The sequence below is a fragment of the Bactrocera latifrons genome, unplaced genomic scaffold (genome assembly GCF_001853355.1).
Source record: "Bactrocera latifrons isolate USDA-ARS-PBARC rearing strain unplaced genomic scaffold, ASM185335v1 scaffold_130, whole genome shotgun sequence".
NCBI lineage: Eukaryota > Metazoa > Arthropoda > Insecta > Diptera > Tephritidae > Bactrocera > Bactrocera latifrons.
The window spans coordinates 577,277-591,090 of NW_017534742.1; the positions used below are offsets into that span (position 1 = coordinate 577,277).

At 32.5% G+C, this 13,814-nt stretch overlaps 2 protein-coding genes across 3 annotated transcripts; one reads left to right on the forward strand and one right to left on the reverse strand.

Moving 5' to 3' along the window:
• Positions 1-143: 143 nt before the first annotated feature.
• Positions 144-8,670, reverse strand: LOC108964945 (chloride intracellular channel exc-4). 2 transcript variants are annotated; one of them, XM_018927005.1, is made up of 6 exons: positions 8,220-8,297; positions 1,476-1,577; positions 1,251-1,415; positions 933-1,175; positions 762-872; positions 144-690 (listed from the first exon to the last, which is right to left on the reverse strand). In XM_018927005.1, exons 1-6 carry the CDS (start codon positions 8,295-8,297, stop codon positions 613-615), a joined length of 777 nt encoding a protein of 258 aa, XP_018782550.1. In that variant the 3' UTR covers positions 144-612. The 2 variants fall into 2 exon arrangements, with proteins under 2 accessions (XP_018782550.1, XP_018782549.1); XM_018927004.1 differs by lacking the exons at positions 144-690; positions 762-872; positions 933-1,175; positions 1,251-1,415; positions 1,476-1,577 and adding an exon at positions 2,043-3,487 and having other exon boundaries at positions 8,220-8,670.
• Positions 8,671-8,930: 260 nt separating this feature from the next.
• LOC108964975 (protein NRDE2 homolog) lies at positions 8,931-12,225 on the forward strand. Its single transcript, XM_018927076.1, has one exon. It carries the CDS (start codon positions 9,070-9,072, stop codon positions 11,992-11,994), a length of 2,925 nt encoding a protein of 974 aa, XP_018782621.1. The 5' UTR covers positions 8,931-9,069; the 3' UTR covers positions 11,995-12,225.
• Positions 12,226-13,814: the final 1,589 nt, after the last annotated feature.

Below are 13,814 nucleotides of genomic sequence, written 5' to 3' on the forward strand. Positions count from 1 at the left end.
AAATATAATCTATTTGCCTATTTAATTTATTAAAAAATTGCGAATGAATATTTAATATTAAAAAAAAAAATGTTGACAATGAATGTACATATGTATGCAAATATATCCCGGTGATTTAAATTTTATTAAATACATTTTTAGAATTTCATGGTGCAATTCATTTCAGTGTATTTAACTGTTTTGTAGCCTTTATGACAGAACTAGATTATTTTAAATTAAATTTTGCAAATAGTGGGGCTCCTTTTATATATTTTTTTCTAATTAAAATAGGATCAATACTTATTTTAAGTGTCAGTTTCAAACTAACATAAAAACATTCGTGATTATAAAATTTTTGAGCAAAACATACTTAATTCAAAAATATAAATGCGAAGCAGAATACATATGCAAGCACAACTCATGTATATAAACATGTATATAATTATATTTTCGCTTCAATTATATTTTTAACAACAAAAAATACTCCTTTGTTAAGTGTTATATGTAGGCATGTATATTAAATTGGAATATAACTGAAAGCAAGGTTTGGAACCCAATAATGCTATGTGGATTAAGGTGAGCGTAAGCTAAATCTTTATCTTGATCTCTTCTATTTTCACCATTACAGTGACTTTACTCTGTAATATCGATTGGAATGGAAGTAGTAAATGTTGGGGTTTCAAGTTCCTCATGCTTCTTCATTTTTAGCATCTGAAATTTTAGAAAATTTGAAATTTATTTAATTTATTGATTAAGATCGCTTAATAAAACATTTGACAGACCTGTTGTAACTTATAATGATTGATGATATCTTGATCTGCAGGACACGATTGTGTGAAGGCATCTAACTGGTACATGTGATACATGTAACGCCACARAGCGGTGAAAAGTGTCTACAATAACAAATTTAAAATGTTGTAAATTAAATACGTTTTTTGTTTTTATATACATACCGGGATTTCGAAATCCACAAAATATTTTCCTGCTACACGAATATGTTGCAGCCGCGGCATAAGTTCACAATCAAAACAACACATAGTATCGCCGGTCAGGAAACGTGTGTTTCGATTAGCCAAATGGTCATTGATCTTCCTTAAGTGACTCAATAAAGCATTGTTTTTAGCCTCATCTTTCTTCACCAACATAAGTTTAAGCTTAACGTACAAATTTTCGATCAGCGTTGCCACTTCTTTATCCTGTGGACAAACGAAACGTAAAAATATGTAAATTCAGAATAATATGTATTCAGAAATAAATTATATGTCTTATACCTGTACAAACAAGTTGTAACCGCCAGGAATATTCTTCATGATATGCCTTTCAATTTTATCGTTTTCTAGGATAGCTAAACCATTATCAATTAGAATAGGTGGATGTGTGGCTTCGAAATTGGTCCGAAAATCGGGTGGCGGCTTTTGCATATCCACCGTCGTAACCTAATTATTTTCATCTAGTGCGTTTATATTGAATGGATATAATGTTGTTAAATCTATTACCTTCAAACTGATAGTTTTAAGCTCTGCCAAAAGATACAGATCCATAAAGTATTCCTGGCAAAACAGGCAAGCGCCCTTTCTCCTGCCATCGATTGTAGAGGCCTGTAAGATAAATTAATCAGTTTACAGATGATACTATCTCACTAAAAGGTCTATATATAAATTCCAGATTACACTAAAAGTATTCAAATTTCTGAAACGTTTGAATTTCAATAACATACATAAATACTATTGAAGAAGACAACATAAAAATAAAAACATATCACCTTGAACTGTTGATCCTGAACTAAATATGAATAATAAATATAAAACACATTACATAGAATTTTTATACTCACATTTTAATAAGCATTTGTTTAATTTCAATCAGATGTCGGTTCACAATTTCAATAGGATAACTGATACTAATTATTAAATAGTTAATTATGATAACAATTTACAAAAGAGAAATTGAATCACGCCAATTACTCAATAAATGTACTTATATTTAGGCGATACCGAAATCACGAGACGCGCCTAAATGCGTCTACATTAAAATACCGGTTTATTAAAAATCGACACAAAATATTCTCGATTTTTTTATTTATTGAATTTTCTTTTTAACAATACAATTTCAACTATTGAGATCCAAAACAATTTGTAACATTATGTCACTCTAACAGTTGATTTAATAAAGATTGTTCTATGGTTTGTTCTTCTTTTTCAAAAACTGTCCCCAGTCCTGTAGGGTATGATCGAGGTGATTTCATTTCATTAATATGCAGATTCTCTTCAATTTCTAAATCGTCATAGTCATTTGAAGCGTTGTTAACACAACTTTTTTTCTCATTTGATTCTTCATTTTCAAATTTGTTAATATCATCGTCAATGTCATTCACTGTGGGACCTTTTCTGCGTTTAATGTATCGCCATAAGGTTGTGAGCGGTAACGAAAAAAATTCAGCTGCGAAACGTACCGACATTCCGTTTACAATATGACCACGATATGCTTGCATTAACCTGTCTTGAACACCATGATCAACCATATCTTTACTGCCATTCCTAATCCAAACTCCAGGCAACAATCCGTTATTCTTCAATCTTGTTTTATATAAATGAACAGTTGACTTAGGAACATGTAAAGAGCGCGAAATTTCCGAAATTTGAACGCCGGCCTTCAGTTTACTGTAAATTAGTTCCTCTAATTCCTTATTCGATTTTCGTCTTTTACGTTTCGGATGTTTGGCGACACGAGAAGATACGGTTGAACGCACAACATTATAACACTTAGCAGCCTCCCCTAAACTCATACGACCATCCAATACGGCATTTGCAGCAAGTTGTACCGCTTCCGAGTTATGCGATCGTTTTTTTCTCTTCACAATACGCTCCTCACATACAGATTCAGAAAATATTTCATTATCATGACAGCTATTATTATTGCTATTGTTATTGTATGCTCTCAAATCGTTTTCGATTTCATCAAAAATTCCTTCGCAAGCCTCGGCTACCATTGCGGCGAAATCTAAATTGCTTACTGGGTTGTTGTTGTCAACTGGAAATTCCCCTTTAACCACCACTCCATCTTTCATATGCTTTTGCGCGAATGGAACTCGATTCGTTTGATTTATGGCTAATTTTTCACTGTTCAGTTTTTCATCTGTTTGAAAACATTTTGTGTGCTGTTCCACAACGGAAATTGTATCCAGCGCGTCCTCATCTTGCTTGGGGGTCACATATTCGAAGTGAAAATGTTGGTTGTCGTGATGAGTAAGCATAAGAACATTTCCTCCATCTGAAAACTCGTTGCCCCGCTTCGCAAAAGCATCTTTTCGCAAAGCGAATGATTTTTCTGTATTTGTTGTTCTACACTCCTTTATTTGTTGTTGGTGTTGTAGTTGTTTTAATTGTAAATTCGATTTTACCATATTTTCTTTCTCGTCCACATCATTTAAACCATCGCCAACTGCTATTCTGTTAATGTTGAGCTCGTTCGCATTCCCCACAATTTCATTTTCAAGCATAAATTCTTCCTAAAAATGGGCAGAGGATAATGAAAGCATACTATTAGGGGATCACATCTTATGAATATGATATCTGTGAGTATACGACTATATTTTCTACACTGAGCCCCTGTTACAAGCGATTTGGCTGTATCATGCGGAAAAAAATGGCAAGCGCCCCCAAAACTTATGTATATTTCTTTGTATAAATGCACACATATGTAAARAAAGTATAAAATACATTTTATCTCTAAAATATTGAATCACATCATTTACTTTTACCTCTTACTTAAATTTGCACAGATCATTTTACATACTTTCTTTTAATTTTATTMTTTTGGCTCTTTTGTTATAACTTTTATTGGGCATAGCATTTTAATAGCGACCTTACTAGCACATTTGTTTAATTGTATGCGATTGCGATTAGAAATTGTTATCGTTAATTCCAAAATAATTTTAGAGGCATTTAAAACATTTGCTTAGATAATCCAATACACATAAAAATCACATCCACTTTTATCACATTCGTAAAAAGTTTTGTTTATGTGCCAATAACAATTTATATCATAACTTTTACTACAAACTGTTAAAATTTGGTTCAAAAATTGTTCTGGATATCACGTTGACATTCAATTTGCGAGTTATTATACGTAAATTTAAAGCCTAATAGTTTGATAATTGTAAACTATAAATATGTATAATATGATATATATTCATTATAAAACCATCGATCAGTCTTACAATTTTTTAATTTCAGTAGCTGCAACAATTAGTTTTTGTTATGTATTTCAAATTTGCAAAACTCATCAATTTCTTATTGAGTACATAGTATCGGTTGAGTATGATGATGTCATGCAAATGTGTTTCACTGATTTGTACAAGCCAAAAATACAGTTCTATAAATCTAAAGAAATTTTTTTATGTAGCTGCAGATATTTACATATACACTCATATSTATGTATGAGCAAAATATGCTCATGTTAAACAAAACAGTTACTATTATTATTCGCCTTTGAAGTTATTTCTCTAAAACATATAAGAGTACTTGGCGATTGTGTATATTTATATATGTATACATATATATATGTATATATACTATATATACAGTTGAACTTCCCTAACCCAAACCACTATAATGCACAGAAAAAAACTTTGGGTTGGAGACTTCTAGTTATAGGGGTTTTCATTAAAACAAAATTTTTTTAATTATAAAATATACATAAGTCGATGTATGCAGTTTTTGGTTTATGTTCATAAAACGGCTGAGCATATCTCATTGTCCACTTCATTATAATCTGTAATTGTAACATTTGCGGCGACTTCTACGACTAAGAGAATCACGTGCTAATTGAAAAGTTCGACTAATGGAAGGCAATTTCTATTCTATCTATATCTATTGCCAATTCAAGATTTCGAGTTATCGAGAACTTCGAATTAAGGAAGTTTGAGTTGTGGAAGGAAATTTGTATGAACTTTGACTTTTCTAAACGCTATTACCAATTCAAGAGTTCAAGTTATGAAGAACCTCGGAACCTATGGAAATTCTAGGTATAGGAGCATCCTAAATCCCAAGGAAATATAGAAAAAAACCTTCACCTACCTCCTTTTTTGAGTTTAATGAGTAATTATTTTGTTTAAAGTATTTATAATCCTATTTTGTAATTTTTATTGTGTGTAAACAGACATTTTCCAAATGCATTTATGTACGTAAATTGTAAGTTGTTCATTTTATGCAGTCTTCGCAAAATTCAATATAACTCATAATTAATTAAAAAATTGGAAATAACGACTAGTAGTTAGTTTAGTTAATATTTTGTCGAGTAACCGCCACTTTTTATTACTGCAGCACATCTGTGGGACATGGAATCGATCAAATCACGAAATATTTTCAGCGGGATTTGCTGCCATGTCTCAAGGACTGTGCTCCATAATTCCCTTGTATTTGATGGTCGACAGTCAGCATCAGCTTTTTTAATATCCGTCCATAGGTTTCCTATGATATTAAGGTCAGGCGACTGAGCAGACCACGACATAACCTGTACTTYATATATGTTTCGGGTCGTATCTTCCTGGCAGCATTACTTTTTTCAATATATCCACATAAACGTACTGATCCCTAGTTTCTTTTATCAGATGGATTGGTGCCACGACGTTGTTCGAGAAACTTTCCCACTATGCACCACCATGTTTGACGGTCCTAAGAGTGTAATGCGGATAGTATTTGTTGGAGGACGGATATACTGCCTAGACCCTGTGCCACCAAATAAAACTACCTTACATTCCTCTGCCCACAAAATATTTCTCCATTTCTCGGATTGCCAATTGCCATGTTCGTTGCCCAATTGGAGCCGTGCTCTAATTATGTTTCTTTGTCAACAATGGAATTTTTCGCGGACTCCGCGCAAATAAATTATTTTCCAATAAACGTATACGAACTGTTAGGTCACTAACATCAAGATCTAGATGCCTGTTTATTTCTCTAGGCTACGGTTTGGGATCTTTTTTAGACGACTGGAGTATGCGTCGATCGATTTCTTTTGTAGTTTTGCTTTATCGTCCAGGTGTTTCAGCTTTATTTTTGTAGAACAGGGAATTTGATATCATTTGATGAGAGCACCCTAGTATTTCCTTAAYTTTTTTATAAGTTTTATCGTTTTTTTCTAAGTCTTTTAATGTTTTCACGCCTTTTGTGGCTGCGATGTTTTCAACTACCCATTAATTAGAATAAAGGATTTATCCTTTAAAAAATACCATCGTTTTTACTTTTTTGTACTTACTTTTTAGTTTTTTACAGATTTTGTTTAAATAAAAATGTATTAGCTCACACTCCTATTTTTTTGAACCACGCAATTCAGTGACCGACACAGATTTTAACTCATAACATTGGAAATAATGTAAACAGTTGAAGTTTATGCTTTGTGTTTTACTCGCGGAATACCGTTAGAAATATTTCTTGAAAAGTGCTTGACGTTCATGTTTTGACATGATATTTTTTTGGGTTACATATTTTTCTCAAGGGTACTCCTATTACTTTGAACTTACAAAGTTAAGTTCACTTATATGCGTTTCGGAATGAACTAGCTAATTTAATTTAGTTACGTGTTTCAAACTTATTTTGTAAATTTAAATTCTAACAAAGTTTAACTGCCCTCTTATTTCGAAATGTATGTATCTTTTCACGTTCAAGTTGAARCTATGTTTTGTTCTTTTTTACTATGCGATGCATAGTACTAAGTCGCTCCAATACATACATATGCATATAAATATGTCGCTTTTCTCGGTTATATCAATGCTTATATTAACTACATATTTCGTGTTACTACATTAATATGCTAAACATTTATTTATTTTTAGTCAGCTACCTCTACTCACTACATCACTCCGATTGCCTAAATTTTCTGTAGTAGTTTCTTCACATTTCTTTTTTTGTTTAATTATAAATGTATATATATGTATCTGTATATTATATATATCTATATATTATAAATTGATTCATAAAACATTCTAGTCTATAAATAAGTATTAATATTATTATGCATCTTCATATGTATTAGTATTGGTGGTGGATTATTAAATTGAAATATTCGTTTCAAATATTTTATCGGATGATTTAAAGACTGACTCCTATTGTATTTTCCAAATTAGAAAAAAACACCAGCATGTAAAAAATTAAAAATTTTCAAGAAAGTGACTGTTGATAATTATTAATTATTGCTATGCTACATACCACCGATAAGATAAACGTGTCACATAGGAAGAAAATAAGAAATAAATTGAAATAGCCTTACACTACTAACGATATGATTTGGAACTGATGACTTCACTTTTGCAATTTGTACCAAATTTATTTATATATTGTTAAATGTAGATATACAGTAAGCATGAATGTAATAAATATTTGTTATATATCACTAAGTTGATAAATARCTTTGTTAGTTAGAACAAATATGTTGATCTACCACGCTATTGTAAAGATTAAAAGTATGTATTTATAAACTTATGTATATACGGCCAAAAAAAATTAGGTATTAAGTAACAATATGTTGTAAGATTCGAAATTTTATATCCATCTATTATAATTTTTATGTTTTATTTGCAGCTATTAGAATTAGATTGTTTTATAACTTATAAAATACTAAAGAGCGTTACATAAGATTAGACTTTAACTAGTGCTTAGTGAGTCATTTCTGATGAAGAACTGTCAATTTATGAATTAATACGCACATATAATTACCAACGTAATCTACAAACGTTCAAGATATAAATTTCAAACAAAACATTAATTTTAGAGAGCGAATCATTCAATCACAAGATCAACCAGTTGGTTTGCAACATAGACTCAAACCTGTTTTCAAACATCATAGAAAATTGTTTGCTAGTGGCATATAGGATGTATATATAAAAACTTCTACAAGTAAAATACAAACTCCCTTTGGGAAGGAATAAAATACATATTTTGAGCTATTTCAAAAAATAAAATGCTGCAATCGCGTAACCATGTGATTGATATGATTTGGATGTATATTCACAAACAAATTAACTTAATCTAAAGTCAAAAAAATATCTTAATTTTAAATAAAATCAAATAGTTTGAATACTTAAGTGCTGCGAACACACAATCTTTTAGCTTTTAAATAGGCAAAATTAAAACACATCTCACACATACTCCCAACTGGTTTAGAAACATATGCAATTTTCTCCAAGATGGGTGTTCATACTATCACAATAACTTTAACAAGTTAGTTCTGTTTACAATACTCACCTTGATAATCAATTCAATTTCAGGCACATCTCCATTATTAGTTCCGTTGGTTTCTTGGTTATTCTCAACTTCCGACATCTTGGAAATGCGTGACGTATGAATTTCACACTTGCTGTATCGAAGCGCAACCCACACCAAATGAATTTGAATATTACTCTAATTCTAGTCTATCTTTCTTTTATTTTCTGACCAAACACAATCTGCCTTCTTTTTAAGAATCTAATAGTCTGACATCAAATGAAATTCACTTAAGATAATCTTTTGTAATTGAATTCGAAGAATTTATCACACCATCACACCTTCCCATAAACGTAATGCAATGCTCTCGTCTATTCACAAAATAATGTCGAAGCGGGCGAAGCAATTTCGATAACACGGTTGCATTTACACGGCATTCGAAACCGTGGACATCATATTCGATCACTGATCACCTTCACGATACGTTATATTTATTTAACTTTTTTGTTACTATATGTCTGTTCAAAATTCACATGAATGGGGTTGTTAATTTTTAATTTGGATTTATGTGGACATATTTCTGTTTATTAAGGCAAGCAAGTATGTAAAGAAAATAAACAAATTTAAATAATTGCAACCCTTATGAGTATGTTCACATTTGAAGGTAAAAGTAAACTAAGTCAGCTGTTTTGTCGAAGACATAAAGTCCACAAATAACATTTAACGTTTTTCAACATTTATTGTAGTAGCTACTCTTTCTTATTTGCAGTTAAAAGTAAACAAGTAATTAATCGCGTTTAGTAAACTTAATCATTGACATTTTATAATGAACTCTTTGTGATTTCATTCGAAATAAAAAAATATATAACTCTAGTATATAACATCACATACAATGTCTATTTTCCCCGCATATACGGACGGAGAGGAGAGAATAAACAATGGTTCTGATGCAGAGCATAATCAAATCCCTTCGTCCAGTTGGTTAAGTAATAGCAGCTTTGCTTTGGAAAATGATCATATTAAAAATTTGGAAAGCGTTGAATTTATGGGATCAAGTTGTTCATTGGACGAGAGTGATGGTGAATATACACAAAAAACAAAAAAGAATAAAAGAAAAGCACATAAAAGAAAAAGTAAGGGAAAAAAATATAAATCTGATTGTAATACTCAGATTATACCCATACTGGAGTTTAACGGAGCTGAAGGGTATTATATAGATAAATCTAAGACCCAAAAGTATCTTACCGTAAGCACTTTACATAAACCTGCTTGCCCTCGTTATCGCAATCGTTCAAGCTATGTTTTGGGGAAAGGTTTCTCATACAAATCAAATGTTAAAGAGACAATTCWAAAATGTGGAAAACGCTATTTTCGTAACAAATGTTATATACAAAATGATACAGTATGTAACAATACGCAAATCGCTCTGGATGAAAATGAGTATACAGCAAGACTTGGACAACTGAATCGAACAATATTGCAACCAAGTTCTAATATACAAGTATGGTTGGAATTATTATCTTTACAAGAACGAAACCCTTACAAATGGTCCCGCCTTTTATTAGCTGAGAAAAAGCTTGATATTATYAACCGCGCATTAATCAGTTTTCCACGAAATGAACAGTTGTATAGACTTTATATCGATATTATAAACGCCACATATCCATCCTTTGAAGTGACAAAAACTTTGGATCGTTTACTAATGAAAGATCCTTATAGTTATACATTATGGACAGCGCAAATAATGACAACGCAGGGTTCAATGGCTCGATGTATTGTACCAGATGTATTACGTATTTATGAACGTTGCATGCGAAAAATGCATCGTGCTCAACAAATAAGCACAACTGTCGGGTCAGCTATATCTAATACAGATGATGTAATGCTACGATTATTTAACAATTGCGCCCTTTTTCTTCGACAAGCGGGACTTAATGAGCAGTTCATTGCATTAATAAAACTTGCACTTGAATTAAATATAACAACTGAAAGTTTTAAGGGATTTACTCCTCTTGAATCTGATCAAAACACACTAATTGAATTCGAAGAACTGGTTCTACAATCAGGACTTCCAATGAATGAAATATGGCTCCGTATAGAAAAGCTTCGACAAGGATTTAATTTTTTGCCATGTCCAGAAAAAATTAAATGCAATGATCCACAGCGTATTGTTTTTAATGAAGATATATGCCACTACATATATCCAATGGAATCGCGAGAAAATTCATTTTACTTAATATTACTGATTTTAAAATTGCTGAAAGTGCCATTTATTCAATGTGAAGGATTGGCAGATAAGTTTAGCGCTCATTTGGAGTTTATGGGTGATTCGGATGCAATTGAGGACATTTTAGCAGTATGTTTACAACGCAATTTTGCAATTTCTCAAGAAATGCAGAGAGAATTTCAAAGGGCCATTTGTAGTTTGACAAAGGAAATGACAGTAAGTCCCTCTTTCTTGAGTAATACCATTGGTCATGAGGTATACATTCGTTGTGTAACTGGCCTCTTACTTGACTGTGCTGCTTCATATATAAACATTGATAAAAGAAAACACGAGCTATTCATAGTGTTGTGGTGTCGTTTTGAGCGCTTGATGCTGATTTTTGAACGGTACAGTTCAAAATCATACAAAGAATATATTAAAGCAGGGCGAAAACGGTTTAAAAATTTACTTAAAAAAACGCCCAACCGAAATGTGCTTATTTATTATACTGAATTCGCTATATATGAATTTGAATCATTAAACGATCTAAAAGATGTTCAATCAGTGGAAAATATATATGAAAACCTTATTGCTTCTCATTCCTCTGACGAAACTCAAACATCTGATTTGTGTTATACTTACGTAACATTTGCAGAAATTCTTATTGGGTGTGGAAAGAAAGAGAAAGCTTTACATGTTCTATTATCGTTTGCTTTTAACAATCAAATTCAAAATAACGCAAGTCCTAGTACTGGTAGAATCCTTGCTGCATTGCAGCATGTCACCGAGAAGTTGGACCATCAGATTTCCATTGAAAAAAATGTAGAAATTATGGTACTTGAGCAATATTTATTACCCGATTATACGGTGTCATTGCTTAAAGTACGAGTGCTAATCCAGTGTCTTATTGGGCAAAAAATCGATGCGATTTCTTATCTTGATAAACTGATGAATATATTTCAAAATAGCAATGACCGACACCGCTTTCTTCGAGAATGTATCACGGAAATATATTTGAGTGTACTACAAATGAATTGCTCAAATTATAAAGTGCCAAGTACCTTAGTTCGAGACAGAATTATTAATGGACTGACTGAATATCCTCGGAACTTATTCCTTCTCCAAAGTTGTGGTATATTAAACTCAGTTCCTTGGTTTAGAATACGTACAGACCTATTTCGTATTAAACCAACCATTATGTCAGTTTTGTTTTTAATTATCTTAGCTCGTAATAGATATTTTCAAATGTATTATGATAACGAGTGTGATAAACAATATAATGACTTAATCATCCGTAACCGTATTCTTCATATATTCAAAACTTTATCTAATGACCAACTCAGCCCAATGTCAAAGAGGAATGCATTGTTAAAGAATGCATTATTTTGGAGATTATATCTTCGTTTCTTATCAGACCAGTCTACTAATTTTGAAATAAGCAAAAAATGTCTTTTAACTGCTTTGGATGAATGCCCGTGGAATAAGGCTCTATATTTGGATGGAGCAACATATGTGCCGCAAGAGTTATCACATCTGCAAGACTTAATGATAGAAAAGCAATTACGGATTTACGCGCTTCCTGAAGAGCTTGAAATTCTACGCGATCAATGAACATAAATGCATTTAAATCCAATTAAATATCCGAAAGAACCATTTTATTTAGTTTTGATCTCTTACTATTGACACACAACTCTGCAAACGTACAAGGTTTGRTTACAGGTTGGAAATAAATAAAATAGATGTATAGCTTCCATCCTTTTACATTTTATGTTATTCCTATTCCAAGTATTTTGAATTATGTTCAGAACAGTCACCTTTATTAAATAAATTGTCTAAAATATATGAATTAATAATGCTTCATAGAAAAAATAGAAACGGCGTATTTTAGTCTCATATATGGTAAATCATACTCGAAACTCCCACTTATCATTCTTACAAACTGATAACAATATTATTTGCCTTTGGGTTGTGAAAAATATTATTAATGAAAAATTAATAAATAAACATTTATGTTATAAACAAGCTATGATCTTCCAAGTCCTTGCGTAGATAATGAAATAGCTCGTTAAAATTAAAATAAAATCAGCCAATACAAGTCAATATCAGAAGCTGAACTACTAACTAGAAACCAAACCGATCTAACACTATCAAGGAAGAGTTCTAGAAGGTTGACTGGTCTCTCGCGAAAGAGAATATTAACTTTTAATGTGCTGCGATGGCAAACGGAGTTAGATCGCCGAAAAAACAGCCCTTTGTCGGTTGAAATCCGGTCAATTCGTGTGCGTAGAACCGGCTGTCCTGGGAATTGTGTCTCCAAGATACAGAGCCGCAACAAAATCTTCAAATCGTTAGCCGGCAGCACATGGAGAAAAAACAAAGAAACGTTGTTGTGGCAACATACAAGGCAATCGGCTGGCCGGTCCTCAATTACGCAGCACCAATATGGTCGCCTGGATGCAGTGGTACGCAGATGGGGGAAACCCCATACGAGTCAGAATACTGCACTAAAGACCACGCCTCATAGTAGCATCAAGAGGACGCAAATGACTTCAGACAGGTACTGATCGCCATTCACAGTGGACCCATCAACACCTTCACCGACTCTTCTGGATATTGTAGCAGGTTAAACTCCTGCTTATCCAGAATAGACCCTGACATACCCAATGTATGCCCTGCATGCAACGAGTCACCGCATGACACTGACCACCTCTTTGAATGCCCTACGTATCTAACACCCTTTTCCTTTTGGTTCGACTTCGTCGAAACAGCACGTTTCCTGGGCCTCCAGTTAGATGTCGCCGACGACAACACAGATAACCCTTACATCCTAACCGGGACTGAGAAACCGTTAAAACAACAGCAACAAGTTAATCCCCTCGGAATGATATCTAAGCAAATGGAGCAGATCTCCTCCATTACTCCAAATAGTTAATGGGATGGATTTAGGTAATTTGGTACTTTAGTGGAGGACACAGCAGAATCATGGTGCATTCTACATGAGTAGAAATTTTTACATACATATATGCATAAGTATATACTAATGAAATTTAAAAGTTTGGTTTGGGTTTGGGACGTTTTAGTGGTACGGCGTTGGACCATTGGTAAGGATAGATGGTAGAATGGAACCATTCGCGTTCGACTCTATGATTGGAATCGGGGAGGCTTAGTACGCAATTCCACAAAGTAGGTCCCAGAAATTAAGTGCTTAAAAGCAATAATTCTTAAAAAATTACTAATAATTTTCCGGGCTATTTTGCTACTTCTATGTCCAGAAAAAAAAAGAAAATGAAACTTTAATAATATTAAAAAATATAATGATTAAAAAAATCGGTATAATTTTCTACATTACTTACTTATTACATGCTCAAAGTGTGCTATTTCTTTGTCCGTGACTGTATAATATATGTATGTATACTTGTACGTTTACATTA

Bases quoted from the DNA above. Each gene is read 5' to 3' on its own strand.
- LOC108964945 (XM_018927004.1), bottom strand. From the start codon at position 8,297: ATGTCGGAAGTTGAGAATAACCAAGAAACCAACGGAACTAATAATGGA. The intron at 3,488-8,219 runs GTGAGTATTGTA...GCCCATTTTTAG, and splicing joins AAATTGAATTGATTATCAAG to GAAGAATTTATGCTTGAAAA.